This window comes from Nannobrachium achirus (genome assembly GCF_963921795.1).
Source record: "Nannobrachium achirus genome assembly, chromosome: 3".
NCBI classification, from domain to species: Eukaryota; Metazoa; Chordata; class Actinopteri; order Myctophiformes; family Myctophidae; genus Nannobrachium; species Nannobrachium achirus.
In genome coordinates this window covers 4,084,918-4,102,352 of record NC_137812.1, presented here as the reverse complement: position 1 = coordinate 4,102,352, position 17,435 = coordinate 4,084,918, and the positions used below count along the sequence as shown (strand labels likewise).

The 17,435-nt window shown below is 41.8% G+C and overlaps 2 protein-coding genes and 1 long non-coding RNA gene across 3 annotated transcripts in view; all 3 read left to right on the top strand.

Annotated features, from left to right (window-relative positions):
- Window positions 1-706, top strand: part of LOC308281342 — a 44,310-nt gene extending 43,604 nt beyond the window's left edge. Inside the window, exons 2-3 of the long non-coding RNA XR_013961840.1 lie at window positions 154-370; window positions 570-706. This is a non-coding gene — a long non-coding RNA (uncharacterized lncRNA). The remainder of the gene's footprint in view (window positions 1-153; window positions 371-569) is intronic.
- LOC308281586 (uncharacterized protein) overlaps window positions 1-16,873 on the top strand; it is a gene marked incomplete at its 3' end in the record, with an annotated part of 534,349 nt that extends 517,476 nt beyond the window's left edge. The window contains exons 9-11 of the mRNA XM_080721812.1: window positions 11,690-12,031; window positions 13,631-13,921; window positions 16,845-16,873. Of these exons, the coding sequence (XP_080577938.1) occupies window positions 11,690-12,031; window positions 13,631-13,921; window positions 16,845-16,873 (662 nt within the window). The remainder of the gene's footprint in view (window positions 1-11,689; window positions 12,032-13,630; window positions 13,922-16,844) is intronic.
- On the top strand, window positions 1,096-6,664 carry LOC308281505 (uncharacterized protein; the record flags this gene model as incomplete). The annotated part of the gene is made up of 5 exons (XM_080721723.1): window positions 1,096-1,120; window positions 2,148-2,432; window positions 3,102-3,389; window positions 4,095-4,217; window positions 5,616-6,664. The coding sequence occupies 5 exons, from the start codon at window positions 1,096-1,098 to the stop codon at window positions 5,867-5,869; spliced, it is 975 nt and encodes a 324-aa protein (XP_080577849.1). The 3' UTR covers window positions 5,870-6,664.
- Window positions 16,874-17,435: the final 562 nt, after the last annotated feature.

Sequence of the window (17,435 nt, the reverse complement as noted above, 5' to 3'; positions counted from 1 at the left end):
CCATCGTTTTTTTCTATAACGGCGGTTATATTTTTTTGTTGTGAGACAGATGAGGGATTTTTATAAAATGATTCATTATGAATTACTCTAGTAATTGTTTACATCATATGACTAATACTTGTCTGTCTGTTTTTCTGTCTCTGTTCTTTACAGTTGCACCAGTGCTGACACTTCCATGTGAAGGTGTTGACATAAAGCAAGTGTCCATTAAGCGTGGGCAGACGCTTGATCTGCTAACTGAATGTAATGAACCGGCTGATGCTAATGACTGGATTATATTGTCATTACTCCCTGAAAACGATGTTCTGCTGAATTACATCGGTGGGCAGTTGCAAAATGAAACCCAAGAGACACGACGCAGGATCTCAGAGTAAGAACAAATACAATATAAGTTTAGTCGTTTTTGCAACCAACTCCAGTTTGAATCTGATCTGAGGAGCTTTATTGCATGCCATGCACCTTGCCCCCACTCTCTTCTGTCTTTCCATGTACACTGTCTTGTCTGAAATACAACATACATGTCAAAAAATATGTATATTAAAATAAATCACTCAATCCTTAATTGACAGGCTTAAAGAAAGAATCGTTTTTGAGCCCAATACTGGGTCTCTCAAAATTGAAGACGTCTGCATCGATGACACTCATGTGTACTGTGGGCAAGTTCACAAAAAAGGATCATCATACTTCAAGTTCAACGTCACAGTCTTCGGTGAGTTGTTTGACCCATATTGCCATTACCATACATAATGTAGTCTCAGCTCGGCTTATCTCTGCTCTACTTCAGTCAACACACAGGGAAAAAATTGTTATTTAGCGCTAAGGTGCCCTCCACACTACAGGCGGTTGCTGTCGGGGCTGCCGCTAGGATCAGCGGTGGGCAATTAAGGCTTTTTCCTATTGTATTTACCCGATTTTTGATGGCTCTGTGCACATTTCTTTCACGCACTGAAGAAAAAATAGAACCGCGATGATCTGTGTGTAAGTTATGGCCCATAGAAAACAGGACGGTTTGACCAATCGCGCTATTTGGGAAAAGAAGCAGACATAATTATATTCATGTTTCTGCAGCCAGGATGAATACAATTCAATGGCTGAATGGAAGTCGGCGGAAGTGGCTTTTGTGAGGCATCATGGGAAATTGAGTTTTATCCTTCACTCCAGCACGGTAGATCATCTCAGGCTTGTCAACTCTCCTGGATTTCCCAGGAGTCTCCTGGATTTTGAACCCCTCTCCTGGGAGTCTCCTGGATTGGCAAATCTCCTGGATTTCTCCTGGATTTTGTATCAAACTCCCAAAATTCACCAGAACACAGGAAATGACATCTACTATGTACATTTTTTTCTGGGGGAGGACCCCCAGACCCCCCGCTTTAGGGGTGGGGCAATGAATGCAAGAAAGATCAGACACGTATACACTTAAGTAATGACTTAAATATTAGAAGTCATCATTAAAGATGTCCTTTGGTTCAGTCATCAATACATGCGTATAAAACATGCACAAAATTCACCAGAACACAGGAAATTACATCTAGGGCCTACTATGTTAAATTGTTTCGGGGGGAGGACCCCCAGACGCCCCGCTTTAGGGTTGGGGGCAATGCATGCAAAAAAGATCATAATTATACTTGTAATGACTTAAAGATGAGAAGTCATTATTATTCATTCACCTACATTTGGCATTTTAAGGCTAAAATTGTACCAGTGCTAGTAAAGTAAGCACGATAAAAGTATCGAACATGCACAAAGTTCAACAGAACACAGGAAAATATATATATCTGTTAAGAGGTTTTGGGGAGAGGACCCCCAGACCCCGGTAGGAGAGTTCCGCGCACCCCCCAAAAAAATAATCTCCTGGATTCTGACCGTCCAATGTTGACAACCCCCCTTTATACCAAATCTCTTTATCGAAAACAGCAGATCTACCGTAGATCTGCTGTTTTCGATAAAGAGATTTGGTATAAAGGGGAAAAGACAAAAGAGCAAACCAAGGACCCCATGGATACCGGTTGATGAATTATATTTGAAGTGGTTACAGGTTATTTCTAGAAAGAAAAAGAAAAATGAATCTTTAAAGAATCTTTTTGTTAGCGCCTTTATTTTACTGTGTGTATTCAGTTTGCTTCTGGGCCACCCTCTCTCTACTATAGATCCTGTTTCCACTCCACACATCAATGTATCTTCAGTGGACGACAGCTGTCAATCACTGACAGTGCAGTGTTCTGTGGAGAACAGGAGAGACGTGACCCTGTCCTGGTTCAGAGGAGAGGAGAGACTCAACCAGACCAGCAGTCCTGACCTCTCCACCAACCTCTCTCTGCTTCTGGACATAAAGGACCAGGATGGAGACCACAGCTACACCTGTAAGGTGGAGAACCCTGTGGATGAAGCTGTCTCTCCACTCCTTATTGAGGAGACTTGTCTGAGGAACAGAGGTATGACAACTAGCAGATGGGTACAGAATAGTTGCTGATATTCTCCCAATACTAATTGCACTGACAAGAATGCAATAATTGGAATTGGAGTAATGTGCTTGTAATTTTAAATGTCAATAATATGAACGCTGGAGGAAAATAGGTATGACGACGACTAGCTGCAGCTTTTCTCCAAATCCTTGCGATTGCATTGACAACAATGCAGTAATTGTAAATGGAATATTGTGCTTCAGTTAAATGTTGTTACCATTTTAAAAGTTGTTATTATCAACTTTCATTCAATGCTGGGACGTAATTAAAGTTATGTTTAATAATAACATAATAATTTGTACCCTTTGTACCAGCTGTACCCAAAAAAAAATATATATATATTGAATGTCTTTGAACTCACATCGATAAGACTTGGCCAACCGTGCCGGAGATTAGCTGGTAACAGACGGACAGACGGAGAGGGGTGAAATCATAGTCTCCCCATGCCTTCGGCCTGGTGGAGACAATGATTAGAATTGGTATTATTGTACCAATTCTTAAAACAAGGTCACACTGTGCTCTGGATGAGAGTGGAATAGGTTTGCTTAGTAGAGTATTCCTGATGTTTCATTGGCTAAATTCCCTGCAATGCCCATATGCATCTTCTACAAACTCAAGGTTGTCCTCATTGCTTCCCAGGTCCACCAGTGGTCCGTACGTATGCCAAGGAGAGCAAGAATCCGACCTCCATCATTTTACACTGCCTGGCAACAGGCTTCTACCCCAAAGACGGCATTACCCTGGACATCAAGAGAAATGGGCGTGTGCTGGAGGAACTGGACGGCATACAATCCACAGGTGTTCGACCCAACGGCGATGGCACTTACCAGAATGAGAAGCACGTGGAGATTTTAAGAAGTGACTCTTCCAAATTCAGCTGTGAGGTGAAACACCCTGCGTCCAACATGCACGTAGCCACGGATTGGGGTAAGACTCAAGAGGCTTGTTTGCATCAGTGGTGTGAAACAGTGATTCCCACTCAGTCAAGACCCATTCTTGGGTCACAGACCAATTTCTATGGGTAGCGATTTGCGGATAAATATAATATTTCGATTTTCATACATTGAAAATAGAGAGAATTTCATAAATAAATACAAAAATCTAAGAAATGTCCTGAATTCAAAAAGAAATATATTTTAAACTAGAAGCAGTGCTCTTCCGAGCACAGGTCTCCACCAGGTCAGGTATGTTATTGTGGCCTTCTGGTGAAAAGGGTGCCAACATGTCCTCTTTGGCCTTTAATGCATTCTGACACTGCATGCATGATTTGAGGCATTTTGTTCAAAAAAAAATGTTTTGCTAAAGTTGACCTGCTGGTGGCGCTATAACAGGCCAATGTGAAAAGGGTGGCATTTGTTCCATGACCTAGTGGGAATGTGCGAGCACAATTCCACAGAAATCTAGTTTAGTTCAGGAGCAGGGCGTAAAAAAGGTTCCAGAAACCTCGTCTGAAACCGGGCCGTGCTGCGTGCACAATGGAAACAAAACCAGAAAAAAAAAGAAAAATAGGTTCAGGTTCTGGAAAGTTCTGGTTCCGCCTCGCAGTGGAAATGGAGCTTACAACTACAAAATAATGATGTGTGGTGGCCTGTCTTGTCTAAGTACCTATTCTCATTTCTACCACTGATCCAGATCCTCAACCTGGAGCTGATTGGAACATTCACCCAGCAGTTCCTCGGGTGATCGGGGTTGTCTGCCTCTGCCTGTGCCCCTTCGCCGCCTACTTCTTGATCATAAAAAAATTGAACATTGGAGGTAATTATTACCGTTGTTGGAAACATTGCAGCTGTAAACTGTAAAGATGAACGTTACGGGGCTACAGCCTATTGGGACCGGGGTTGTTTTAGGGAAAGTTCTCGGAAAGTTGGCTGATCTGAGTGGGAGGGGGTTAGGGTTGATACCCCATATCATAGCTTTGGTTCCTTTGTAGTCCAACTCTGTAACTGGGAGCGGAGAGGGGGGGAAACGTGAAAACGCTGTTTGGTTGAAGACCAAGCGTGCTGCAGCATTCTGGATAGTTTGGATGGGCTTACGTGCACAACTGCACATGCCAGGAGGCCAGTTAGGAGCGAGTTACAGCAGTCAAGTTTTAATATGACTGATGTCTGGATAAGGAGCTGGGCTGACTCCTGGGTGAGGAGGGGTCTGATCCTTTGATTGTATATGTCTGTTAAGACTAGGTAACAGGGGGGCTGTATTTTGATTGTCTTGTACCAGCTCTCATGCCTTAACTTTAAGGCCTGTCCATACTGTCTCCAACAACTAAACTTTTCATCTGGGGGTTCCGACTTCTGACGAGCAGAATTGGGGGTAATGAATTTCAGAAGATGCGAGTGACGTCATTTTGTTGTTGAACCGGACCTTTCCGATGAAAAGATTGGTGGTCGGAGACAGTATGGACAGGCCTTTGAGTGAAGGCATAAGAGTTTTGATTGATTGATTGATTGATTGATTGATTGATTGATTGATTGATTGAAGCTTTTCAGCTTATTTTACACAGGAACCACTTCATGTATCTCATATAACATTGAAAGACAGACGGATAGATCACAGTACTTTGCATAGGATATCATCAATAACAAAAGAAAAAAAATAAAGAAGACAAAAAAAGCCAAAAGGAAAATAAAATTAAATGAAATAGCAGATATTTACTGTGGAAAAGGGGAGTTAAGTATGGGATTAGTCTATTTACAAGTTTTGAGTAGCAGCCGTCTGTAGGTGACTTTCAGACTGATTTTGAAGGAAGTTAAGGATTTACACTCCTTTAGTGCTTGCCGTAGGGCATTTGTGGTATAGCAGGAGAACACATTTGAGCCTTTTGTAGAGTCAAATCTGGGTTGAACATGATTAGTGGAGCTGTCTGGTGTTGTAAGTGTGGACATCCTTGATGTTTAGGAAGTATTTAGTCAGGTACATGGGTATCTTGGTGGTGTAGTGTATCTTGTACAGCAAGCCCTTTAAAAGATGCTGTGCTCTGTCAGCTACCTTGAGCTGGTTCTTAAGACAATCAAAATACAGCCCAGGGTGTCTAGGGCCCCTATTCGATCACAGAAGTCTTATATCAGTTAGTGTTTGTAAAGAGAGGGCCAGAGGTGAGGGCTGGATGTGACTTTGCATTGCAACAAACTCAACCCTTTTCTCTCCCTGTGCCAGAGATAAACAAGGAGGGTACACGGATGCAGCAGACCATATTGAGCTGGGTCCTTTGGCGAGTTCGAGGTTCTGGTGGGAGGTCTGGTGATCAGCCAGAACAGCCAGAGCCAGGGATGCCATTACTAGACGAGGTGGTTGTGGGAGCAGAGAAGCAGACGGGAGAACCAATCCAGCCACCAGCAGATGCAGAAGAGGGGAGCACAAAGTCCCCCAGCCAGGTTACTGGGGACGGAGAGGGACAGACTACACAGTAAAAGTTGCAGGAGCAGGGGCACGTGGGGCAGACACTAAATCTTTCACTGGCAAGCCACATCTCAATTGTAAGGATGAATACTGTACATTACCTTAAATTTCATGAACCCCTCATAGTTTTTGAGATAAGGTAAAAACATCTATCGAAATTAATGTGGAAAAAACAAAAACAAGAATAAGATTATCTATATTAGAACATAGTAAAGAGTGTGGAGGAAAAGATTGATCTAATTTTGAGTATACTGTACAGTGTATACTGTACTATATATCTTCTATACTTCGTCCTTTACAGCAATGGTTTGGAGACGAGGGCCGGGCCCTTGGGTTCAGATACAACAAAATATTGTCTCACCATTTCTTCTGAGAGAAGTCATCTGTAATCTGACTGAGGAACACTGTATGAGTTTTTTGAGAGTTTTGGTCATATTATTGCTTATGCCGTCCGAGTATGGAAACTAAAAATATATTTAAATGGGAGAACCCATGGCACAAGAATACACCAATATTCAGAAATAATGCCAGTGGATAGACAGAGCTCTCTGTTGACAAAAGACGATACAAGCTTTACTTCCTTTATTAGAAACATTTTTTTCATTGGATTCGGGAGCTATGACGTCATTTTATGCGACTACACATTATTTTAAGAACAGTTTATGCTTCACTAGTTACGTTATGCCTTAAGCAGTCATGGTGCAACACACGTTAGTAACTGACTTAGTTACAAACTAACTAGTAGTTACTAAGTCTCTAGTGAAGACTTTACTCCCTAACTTAGGGCAGAACTTACGTTCTGGTGATGCAACTGGCTCCAGGCCCATTGCAAGATGCTGTACACTGTCAGCTACCTTGAGCTGGTACTTTAGACAATCAAACTAGAGCCCAGGGTGTCTAGGGCCCCTATACGATTACAAAAGTCTTATATCAGTTAGTGTTTGTAAAGAGAGGGCCAGAGGTGAGGGCCAGATGTGACTTTGCATTACAACAAACTCAACCCTTTTCTCTCCCTGTGCCAGAGATAAACAAGGAGGGTACACAAAAAAAAAAGAAAATGATTCAGAAATAATCGACTACTTATAGACCATAGACCCATTACATTTCACCAATGGCAAAGTGTGGTATTAACACCCTCCCAGACATGATGAGTAATGATGGATTCATGACATTCCAAGAACTCAAATCCAAGTTTAATCTTCCTGGCTCGTCATTTTTCTTTTATTTACAATTACGCAATGTGTACATATGGAGTGCCCTGGAACGATAGCCTTCCTAAACATCCAGTAGTTGAAATGGTCACGTCCAATACCACCAATGGTTTTGTCTCTCATAACTACAAAAAGTATTGAATACTTCATGGGAATTACAACAATTTGAAATATAGATTAAAATGACCATGGACAGATTGGAGGAGAGTGTGGAACAACATTGCTATAACTTCCCACAATTATAATCATCAGATGATTCACTATAAATTGATACACATTTTCTATGTAACTCCAAGAAAAATGTTAACAACTTCAAATGGTACCAAACCCTTTATGCACTTTGTGCCCACTGAGAACCGTAGGCACATGGGAGTTGTTTTAGGTTGAGGTTTCATCATGTTTACCTCAGATTCTGTTGCTAAATGATGATTCCACACTCAAAAAACAGTATACTTTTTTGGAGTTACTGTTGCAAAAAAAGTAAATGTATTTATTTATTTATTGTTACTTTATTTTTTGCCATCACAAGCCTGTATATAGCCTATTGTTGTTGTATTTTAGTTGTGTCATGGAACGAACAGGAGTGTGGGATTGTAGGAAGGGGTCGGAGGGTGGGGGGGAGGGGGGAAATGAAGGGCCCTGCACAAAAACGAAAATAAATAACTGGATGTGTAGGCAGGGGATTGTGGACGTTTATTTGAAACATTTCTTTACACATGCAGTATGTACAGTATATCAGGGGTGTCCAACAAGTGCTTCATTCCTAAATTGTATTATAAACTCCTCACCAGCACCGTCAAACAAGAAAATTGTCAGGATTCCTTGTTCCATGTTGTCTCATTCTGAAGGGATATTTTATTGTATTGTATTGTATGTCGATATTTCTGCAATGTGTCAGAGGTATAAGATAAATGAAGGTGAATTAATATGCTGTCTACACTGTCTAGAACTCTAGATAGCATATGCTGTCTATGTTGTCTACACTTGGTAGACTTTTGGAAGTTCATTAACCACTGTTTCCGATGTCATAGAATCGGGGGGGCTCTCTCCATTCCGACTTCACATGTCTCCACTCTGACAGTGACTTCTTATTGTCGGAGTGGCAACACTTCCGAAGCACCCCATAGAATCTGAAATGCCTTTTGACCCCAGGATTTGGATATTGGGGGATGTCTACTTAATGTGATCTTTCATAAGAGGTATTTAATTTCACTTGCCAGCACACTTTTGTCTTATTGTCTCCACCAGCCGAAGGCTGAGGGAGAGTATGTTTTCCCCTCCGTCCGTCCGTGCGTCCGTCCGTCCGTCCGTGTGTCCTCGCAGTTTGTGTGCAGCTAATCTCAGTCGCCGTTGGCCCGATCGCTGCCAAACTGAGCACACACACTCCCTGGATGCCAATCTAGAACCTCTGCCCCACATTTTTCAAATCAGCCTCATGGTGGCGCTATAACAGGCCGATTTGTGTGGCCTGGTTGTTACCAGCTAATCTCCGGCACCGTTGGCCCGATCGCTGCCAAACTGAGCACACACACTCCCTGGATGCTAATTCAGAACCTCTGCCCCACATTTTTTAAATCAGCCTCATGGTGGCGCTATAACAGGCCGATTTGTGTGGCCTGGTGGAGACCTGTGCTCGGAAGAGCACTGCTTCTAGTTTTTTTTTATTTTGTTGGTGTGTAAAAAAGAAAATGTTAAGCCATGATGAGGCATAATCACTACTGATTGCTGCATTCCAGCAGAGCAAGGCATTTTCCATATGCCAGCAGCCCAGCACCTTAATAAAAAGACTGTCCAAGCCAGTGTAAATTTTCTTCTACAAAGTCTAATATTGTCTCTTGCCATAGTGATACAGGTGTGTAAGGGATATGTGTTATGTTTAGGTTTAATTTGGGCTTTGTTGTTGGTATTTTCTGTTGTGGGGGGCTGGGGATTTCAGCATGTTGATTCAGGGGCGTGGCATATTACTTCCAGAAGTTCCAGGATGTTGAGGTATAGAGACCTGCCAAGAGTTGGCCTATCTGTGCATACATGTAGTTTCCCAGAATATGGCATAAATGTTTCTTGTTCTGGGTCAGTTTCTCAAAGCTTCATTCACAGTGGCTCAGGGTTAGAGTGTCCAGTAGTAGAGCGGCTGGATGGAGAACCACAACCCTGTTCGATCCCAGGCACCCAGAGTTAGTGTCGAAGTGCCCTTGACTTAGCAAGACTCTGAACCCCTAATTGCTCCCAATGTGAAGGTTGGTGCCCTGCATGGTTTCCTCTGCCATCAGTGTGTGTGAATTGGCGAAAGTAACAATCTATGTAAAGGAATGCTTTGGAATAAAGCATAAATGCACCATTTACCATTTATGGCTCAGCACCAGATTTGAACCGTAAAAAATGTGAAGGTGTTGTGTTTCCAGTTCAAATCTGCTGTTGAGCCAGTCAAATTAAGCTATGCGAAACTGACCTAAAAAGGAGATGGAGACATACAACAGGTAATCGGTTATGCACAGTTTGTAAAACACTAACACTAATAATATTTTAAAAGGAAGCTCACATACAGCATGTTAGAACACCAATGGTGATCTGTGGGCATTGTTCAAGATATGTGCATCATGGGGACTGCTCCATAGGTCAAACTCCCATATACCTTGAACAATACCTTCACATCACCCATAATCACTAATCAGCTGACACTAGCCCTTACCCGTTCAAAGATATGAGCTCCAAAATGATGTGCAGTGTGTGGGTTATGGGATGTGCACTGTGCATACAGTATATGAGGGATGGAAAGTAACTTTAACTGGTGCTTGCATGATAATATGTAGGAGCATCAATGTAAGAAATAGCTACCCCCCCCCCCCCCCCCGCCCGCCCGCCCGCCTGCACACACCCCCCCCCCCCCCCCACCACCCCACCCCCCCGTGTGTGTGTGTGTGTGTGTGTGTGTGTGTGTGTGTGTGTGTGTGGGTTTGTGTGTGATTGTGCATGGCCTGAACAACAGCGCCCCTCCCTTAACATGTGTGGTCACAAAAGGTACTGTAGGCTAAATAGATATAGATACACCATAAAAATGCGAATATACAGCATACGATTTGTGAAAGTGACAATCGGCCTTCACAGTTATGTCAGGTGTGTTCATATGCTGATGGTGATGCGATTTCAGATCAATTGCTCCAGCCACCGAGGAGAAACGCTGGGACAGACAGACAGACACTCAGACATTCGCTAAATTATATGTTAGATTGCTATGCCAAACACAGCTCAACTCACTCTGTTAAACTGACATCTCAATTTATTAGTGTATGTTTTCATAAATCTGTGTCTTATCAGACGCAGAATAGTTAAACAAAATACAACTTTCTTGATTATAGCTATAATTATTAGTATACTATTAGTTTCTATCTTATAATGTGGAACATTCAAGGTAACTGTCTGCCTAACACTGGATGCAATGACGTGTTTATTTGAGTAACTTAACCAATGGCAAGGAGAGAGTGGGTGGGGGGGAGAGAGAGAGAGAGAGAGAGAGAGAGAGAGAGCGAGAGAGAGAGAGAGAGAGCTTGAGATTTGTGCTAAAGAGAATCAGGTAGTTGCACAGCAGCAATGCAGCAGCAGTGCAACGGCACATCACTCTACAAGAATGAGACGTATTGTTTATTTCACAGCAGGTGAGCAGAAGAAAAACACTTGTTTGCTGTTTTAGAATCAGTTTTAGAATCAATGTGAGTTTTCTTCGATAATGTTTCATTGATTGATTGATTGAATACTTTATTAGTCAGACATGTAAACAGTACAATAAGACTTTAAAGCTAAAAGGATAACACAAAGTCCTTCCATTGTGTTATATCATATGTGATTTAATAATCACTTAAGTCAGGATACCGAGGCTAATAATCACTTGATAGGTTGACAGCAGTACTGAAATGAAAATAGATAACAGATGTTTCATAAAAGTATACAAATAAATAAATAACAAAGTGCAACAAAGCCACAGCCATAAACTATGACAAATTAAAGTTTTAGGTTTATTTTATTTTATTTCTTTCTTACTTCCACAGTATGACAGATATTCACAGAATGAATATATTATGTTTTTATATATCCTACCTAGTTGCTGTATTGATTCATAGCATCATAAGATTCTGGTACAAAAAAGGTTAAATGTTCACCACAATAGCACACAAACAAAGTAAAGACGATTTCCTCTTTCATACTTCTGAACCTTGACTTCCTGTGCAAATGACAAGTAAATACAGTAAACCCCAAGTCAGCTCACTGCCTCTCAATGTGGTTAAGCTGTTCTTCCCACCTGCAGATTGTGCAGAACTGTGCATACATTTGTTCTCTCCACCAGGCCAGACAGCTGAAGGCTAGAGAATATGTTTTATCTGTGAAAAAGAAATGGGGGCGTGCGTGTTTTAGGGAGAGCCATCAAGATTATTTTGCCTGAATTTTCATATTCCATTCTGCCTGATTTTGATTGGCTTCCAAATTTTGCGTGCCCTGGGTAGGCAACCTGGCCTGGCTGAGACCTGATGATCTTCTAGACAGTAAAAGACTTACATTTGTTCCTATTCTTCAACAATGTACATTTCTCTGAAAAAAGCTCTAAATTAAAACATAAATTCCTCTCAGCTCTTCTAAGCTCTGTGTGGGCAGACACAGACACAGACACAGTGATGTTGAATGGAAAAGAGGGAACCACCATCACATTAGAGACTGGAATCACCAGCATCCAGAAGCACATCCAGGCACTTTGGAGTTTCGGAGCGGACGGCACGGCCCCGCGGATCGCCAACCTGAACGCCGGCAAGGTGGCAATGGGGTACGTTGAGAGATTTCAAGACAGACTGCAGCTGAACAGTCAAACTGGATCTCTCACCATCACTGATCTCCACATCAACGACTCTGGGTTTTACCATGTGCAGATCTTTGCTCTCAAAGTCTCATCTCACCTTTTCCACCTTAATGTCTACAGTGAGTAGATAACCTATTATACCTACTTTATAATCAAGGTATGTATGCCTGTTTAATAGCACATTTATCATAAATCATGTGTTTTGAATCATGTCAGGTCAAAGGGCACACTGTTGAAGGAACCACCATGTCTTAGAACAAAATAATGTAATATGACATGCATCATACGAGCACAGGGATTTATCTTTTCTAAACCTACACTTGCTTATGTACATATACAAGTAGCCCTACATTTACTATTTTCATGCAATGGCATTTACGTATATAGTCTATGTTATTACAATTACAATTTAGGCATTTAGTAGAGCCTTGACTGTATACTGTAGCTACAGTATCTGGACATAATTGCGACCGAAGGTCGCAGTATACCATGAGAAATGTCGCAGCTTGTCTCCGTCTGTGTCTGTCAGTCAGTCAGTACGTACACATTTTTACAATCAGGGGAACCACTCTTAACAGAATGGGTTTGTCGCTCTGACATCACGCTCTGGCTTGATGTCCCTTTTATGCCCATATATTTTCTGCCCATAGTCGACCATGTGATGAATCACATGGTTGACTATCATTCAGGAATCGCCATATATGGGTAACTGGTCCGATATACGTATATCACTGGCCAGATGGAAAGGGCGAGGTCGCATTTCGCCCTGAGGCGTCTTACTAGTGATATATATCCAAATGAACATCAATGATCGTCTATTGATTTGTGCTGCTTGAGTGCGGGACCTGCCCATTGGTCCGACAGCACAATAGCACAATATTCCAATTTTTTTCTAGATTAGGGTGAAGGTTAGGTTTATAATACACACCGTCGGCTTCGGAATAAAGAATCATCTGACAATGCTGTGGCACCCTACGAATAACCTGTATTCCTCTCTTCATTCCCTATAATTGTATGGTGATCCTCACACTTTGAGCACATAAACGGACACAAGTGGACCCATAGAACAAATTGATTGGGGAACTGAATGGGCACTACTGTATACTGAGACTGTTCAGGGCCCATTCAGAATGCATGCCATCTTTATTCATAGCCTATCTCCATGGTGTCCATGCATGGACTGGGTCTGGAGAACTACGGTACACATCGGATTGACTTCATACATAACACCGCACTTCCCTGAGTCCTCAGCAAGTCATGTGCAGCAATACACATGCGTTGAGCGGTTCTCGATATGCATGCTTTGAACGGTTCTTGACATGAATACATACATTGAATTGTTCTTGACATGTATTTGTATACGTTGAGCAGCTCTTAACATGCATACAAACATTGAATGGTCCCCAACATGCATGCATATTGCATACACAGTTTGAACAGTTTTAGACATTTGCGCGTACGTACTGACTGACTATAACGTGCTTGCACTGAACAGTTCTCAGCATGCATGCACTGAATGGCCCTGTTTTTACATACAGACATTGAATGGTTGAAAGTGTGATTTTCATGCATTGAAATGGAAAGGATAGATATAGAAATCACTACGTCTGGACGATCTGGTTCCATCCTCACTCGTGGATAAAAGGATCATTTGATAGGGAGTTCTTTCAGTCTACACACTTTTACAGAATAGATGTCATCTCTCTCCTATACTGTAGGTCCTGTTTCCACTCCACACATCAAACTCAATGCTTCATCGGTGGACGACAGCTGTCAATCACTGACAGTGGAGTGTTCTGTGGAGAACGGGAGAGACGTGACCCTGTCCTGGTTCAGAGGAGAGGAGAGACTCAACCAGACCAGCAGTCCTGACCTCTCCACCAACCTCTCTCTGCTTCTGGACATAAAGGACCAGGATGGAGACCACAGCTACACCTGTAAGGTGGAGAACCCTGTGGATGAAGCTGTCTCTGAACTCCACATTGACCAGACTTGTCTGAGGAACAAAGGTAAGACAACTAGCGGATGGGTACAGAATAGTTGCAGATATTCTCCCAATATACTAATGACAAAAATTAAATCATTGGATTTAGAGTAATGTGCTTGAATTATACATCAAAAGTGTCATTTTAAATGTCATGCACTTATGTGAATGCTGGAATGTATTGCAACTGCTGTTGTGTTTCTAATAATAATAAATAAGATAGAAGTATTTTCATCGGATATTAGCTGAGACTATTGCTAAAACGTCCTGACTTTAATGGCACATAACACAAATATGTATAATGTTAATTGAATTCTCTCTCTCTCTCTCTCTCTCTCTCTCTCTCTCTCTCTCTCTCTCTCTCTCTGAAGGTATGCGGTTCTGTGAGTCACATTTTGCTGTGCAACTGGTTATTTCTGCTATAGCGGCTCTGGTCACAATTGGTCTAGTCATCAAACACTTCAGACTCAGAAGAGGAGCCATGCAGGAACCTGCTCAACGTTGTTAGAGTGTACGTCCATCACTGGGTTCATAAGAGGAGCTCATAGACTTTGACACCAACTTAAACAGCTTTTGATCAGCAGTATTTTTACATCAAAGTTGCGTAGAATAAAAACAAGTGTAAAACTCCACTCAACCTGCCTCAGACCATCTGATCCAATCATGTTGTTATGGGTTTGGATTAGAACTCAAACCATCTGGTCTATCCAGTCATGTTGTAATGGATTTTGATTATATCTCAAACCCATTTTTTTGCAGGTAAACGTTGCTGTCAAGTAACATTCAGGTTTTTTCTGCTCTGTATCACGCACGCAAATCTATATAGACTACTGTATGTCCCCTCTGCCCTTGTTATAATGTGTCAAGCGTCATATTTGTAATGGTTTGCTTATACTTGTCTGTCATGGGAAAATGCTTGGTCTTTGTTCAGGAAGGTTCCCCATTTATTATCAGCAGCTGGTGGGAGTTGGGGACAGACATGATCAACCTCTATATTTAAACAACTCTACTGTAGCTCTGCCCAAAACAGAAGGCAATGTTCATGCAGAGTTATACCATAAGAGGGCAGTGTTGTTTAACAAGGTTTCAACAGTGAAAGAACATCCTACTGTATTGAAAGAATTTTAATAAAACCCTGGAAATAAATTCCATACCAAACAATTTCTTCACCAATGTGTTCGTAAAGGTGTCTAGTCACATATCTAACAAAGATTGAAATTCAACATCCCTAGCAAAATATTTGACAGCTAGGGTAATTCTGGGTCTCATTCACTTACTATACACTGTACTATAAGGGGAAAAAAATCACTCCCAAAAATATGCTTTAAGTAGCATGTTAGGGGTCTAACTAGGTGTTTTTATTTATTCTGAATCCATTGCAAGCATTTGTTTTGCACGAAAAACATTCATTGGGCCAAAATCAGATGCAAAAAAACGATGGTTTAGTGATGAGTCATCACTTTTCACAAGGTAAGTGCTGTGGTTAAAAGCAATGTTTTGATACCATTACAAACATGCACTTCCACTGAGCCTGTTCGGTTGTTCCAAAATGACATGGGTCCATATGAAGTTTCTAAAATAATATGTACTGTATACACCTGCATTATCTACATTATGATACATATAATATCTCAAATATCGTGTACTATACACGCTTTCACATACTCTATCCGTATCTAGGCTTCTGGGGTGCACACAAAAGCCAAAGTACATGTCCCTGCTTCTGGTGACTGATTTTGTCCTAAGGTATGAAGAGACTTTCATTGTCTCCACCAGCCGAAGGCATGGGGGAGAATATGTTTTAGCCCCTGTCCGTCCGTACATCCGTCCGTACATCCGCGCGTCCTTGTGTCCGTGCGTGCGTCCGTCCGTCTGTTACCAGCTGATCTCCGGCGCCTTTGGTCCGGTCGCTGCCAAACTGCACACACAATCCCTGGATACCAATTTTGAACGTCTGCCCCAAATGTTTCACATGGGCCTGTTCTAGCGTCACCAGTTTTTGAAAAACTAACTTTTGGACAGTACTCCTACAGATTTTGTCCAAAAACCACGCAAATCGGTAGACAATATCTCTACAATCATGTGATCGACATGGATGACATGGATCTGTCTGATTTTCCATATTCCATCCTGATTGGCTAAAACTGGCTTCCAAAGTTTGCAGGATTGGTCCTTTTTGAATAAAATGCCTGAAATCATGAATGCAGTGTGAAATTGTGCATGCACAATCAAATCAGCCTCATGATGGTGCTAAAACAGGCCGATTCATGTTTTCACTATAATTCCACATCAGTATACAACTTTGTATGTGCACTCCCTAGAGGCCAAGGAAAAACCTTTGCCCTTAATTTTTCATATGTGCCTTTTATAGCGCCACATTCCCCTATTTTCCTATTATTCCTTGAGATTTTATCAAAAAATCATCCAAATCAGTACACAGTATCTCTATGATCAAGACACATCTACCCGATATTTCATATTCCATCCAAATTGGCTAACATTGGCTTCCAACGTTTGCAGGATTGGTCCATTTTGAACAAAATGACTTAAATCATGAACGCAGCTTGTTATTACAGAGATATTCTACATGCACATTCCCATAAGGTCAAGGAACAAATGCCACTCTTTTCACATTAGCCTGTTATAGCGCCACCAGCAGGTCGACATTTGCCAAACACATTTTTGGAACAAAATGCCTCAAAGGACCTACCTGACCTGGTGGAGACTGCTCCTAGTTCTAAAGTGAAATTCACAAGAGATTCAAATTCATGGCAATTTTATGAACACACATTTAAATAAAGTGTTAGCATTTTTTTAATCATCAATATTTAAGATATGTCATGTATATTATGGTATACACTTACAAAGCATCACTGTCCTCACTAACAGTTTAAACACAAGGTGGGTGTTCAGACTTTGTGTTTCTTCTCATATTACTCCTCATGCAGGATATGCCAGCAGGCAGCAGCTCATATGAAGTGTTTAAGTATTGTGGTCAACAGAGATGGTTCGATACCAGACAACTACTTCCTGTTTGTTTGTTCCAAAACTCACAAAGGTGAGAAGACGGGGGCGGTGAAGGGGGGGGGGGGTATGCGTGCATATGTCCTGTGGTTGTGTGTGTGTGTGTGTGTGTGTGTGTGTGTGTGTGTGTGTGTGTGTGTGTGTGTGTGTGTGTGTGTGTGTGTGTGTGTGTGTGCGCGTGCGTGTGCACGCACGAGCGCGTGTGGCTGAGCATCTTAAAAAAATCACACCCGTGTGAAGTGGAGCTGTGTGTGTCTGTGTGTGTGTGTGTGTGTGTGTGTGTGTGTGTGTGTGTGTGTGTGTGTGTGTGTGTGTGTGTGTAGATCATGTGTACCGTTTTTTGTGACATTTGAAGAAAATATGTAGGAAAAGGAGCAAAAAGTGTGTTTTGGAGAAAATTCAAGATGGCGGAAAATCTATCCTGGCGCAAATGGGCGTGGCCTATATGGAGATGCGTCTTGACCCAAGGAATCCAGGGAAAAAAGAATTTTAATTTTCCGATCTACGGTTCAAGA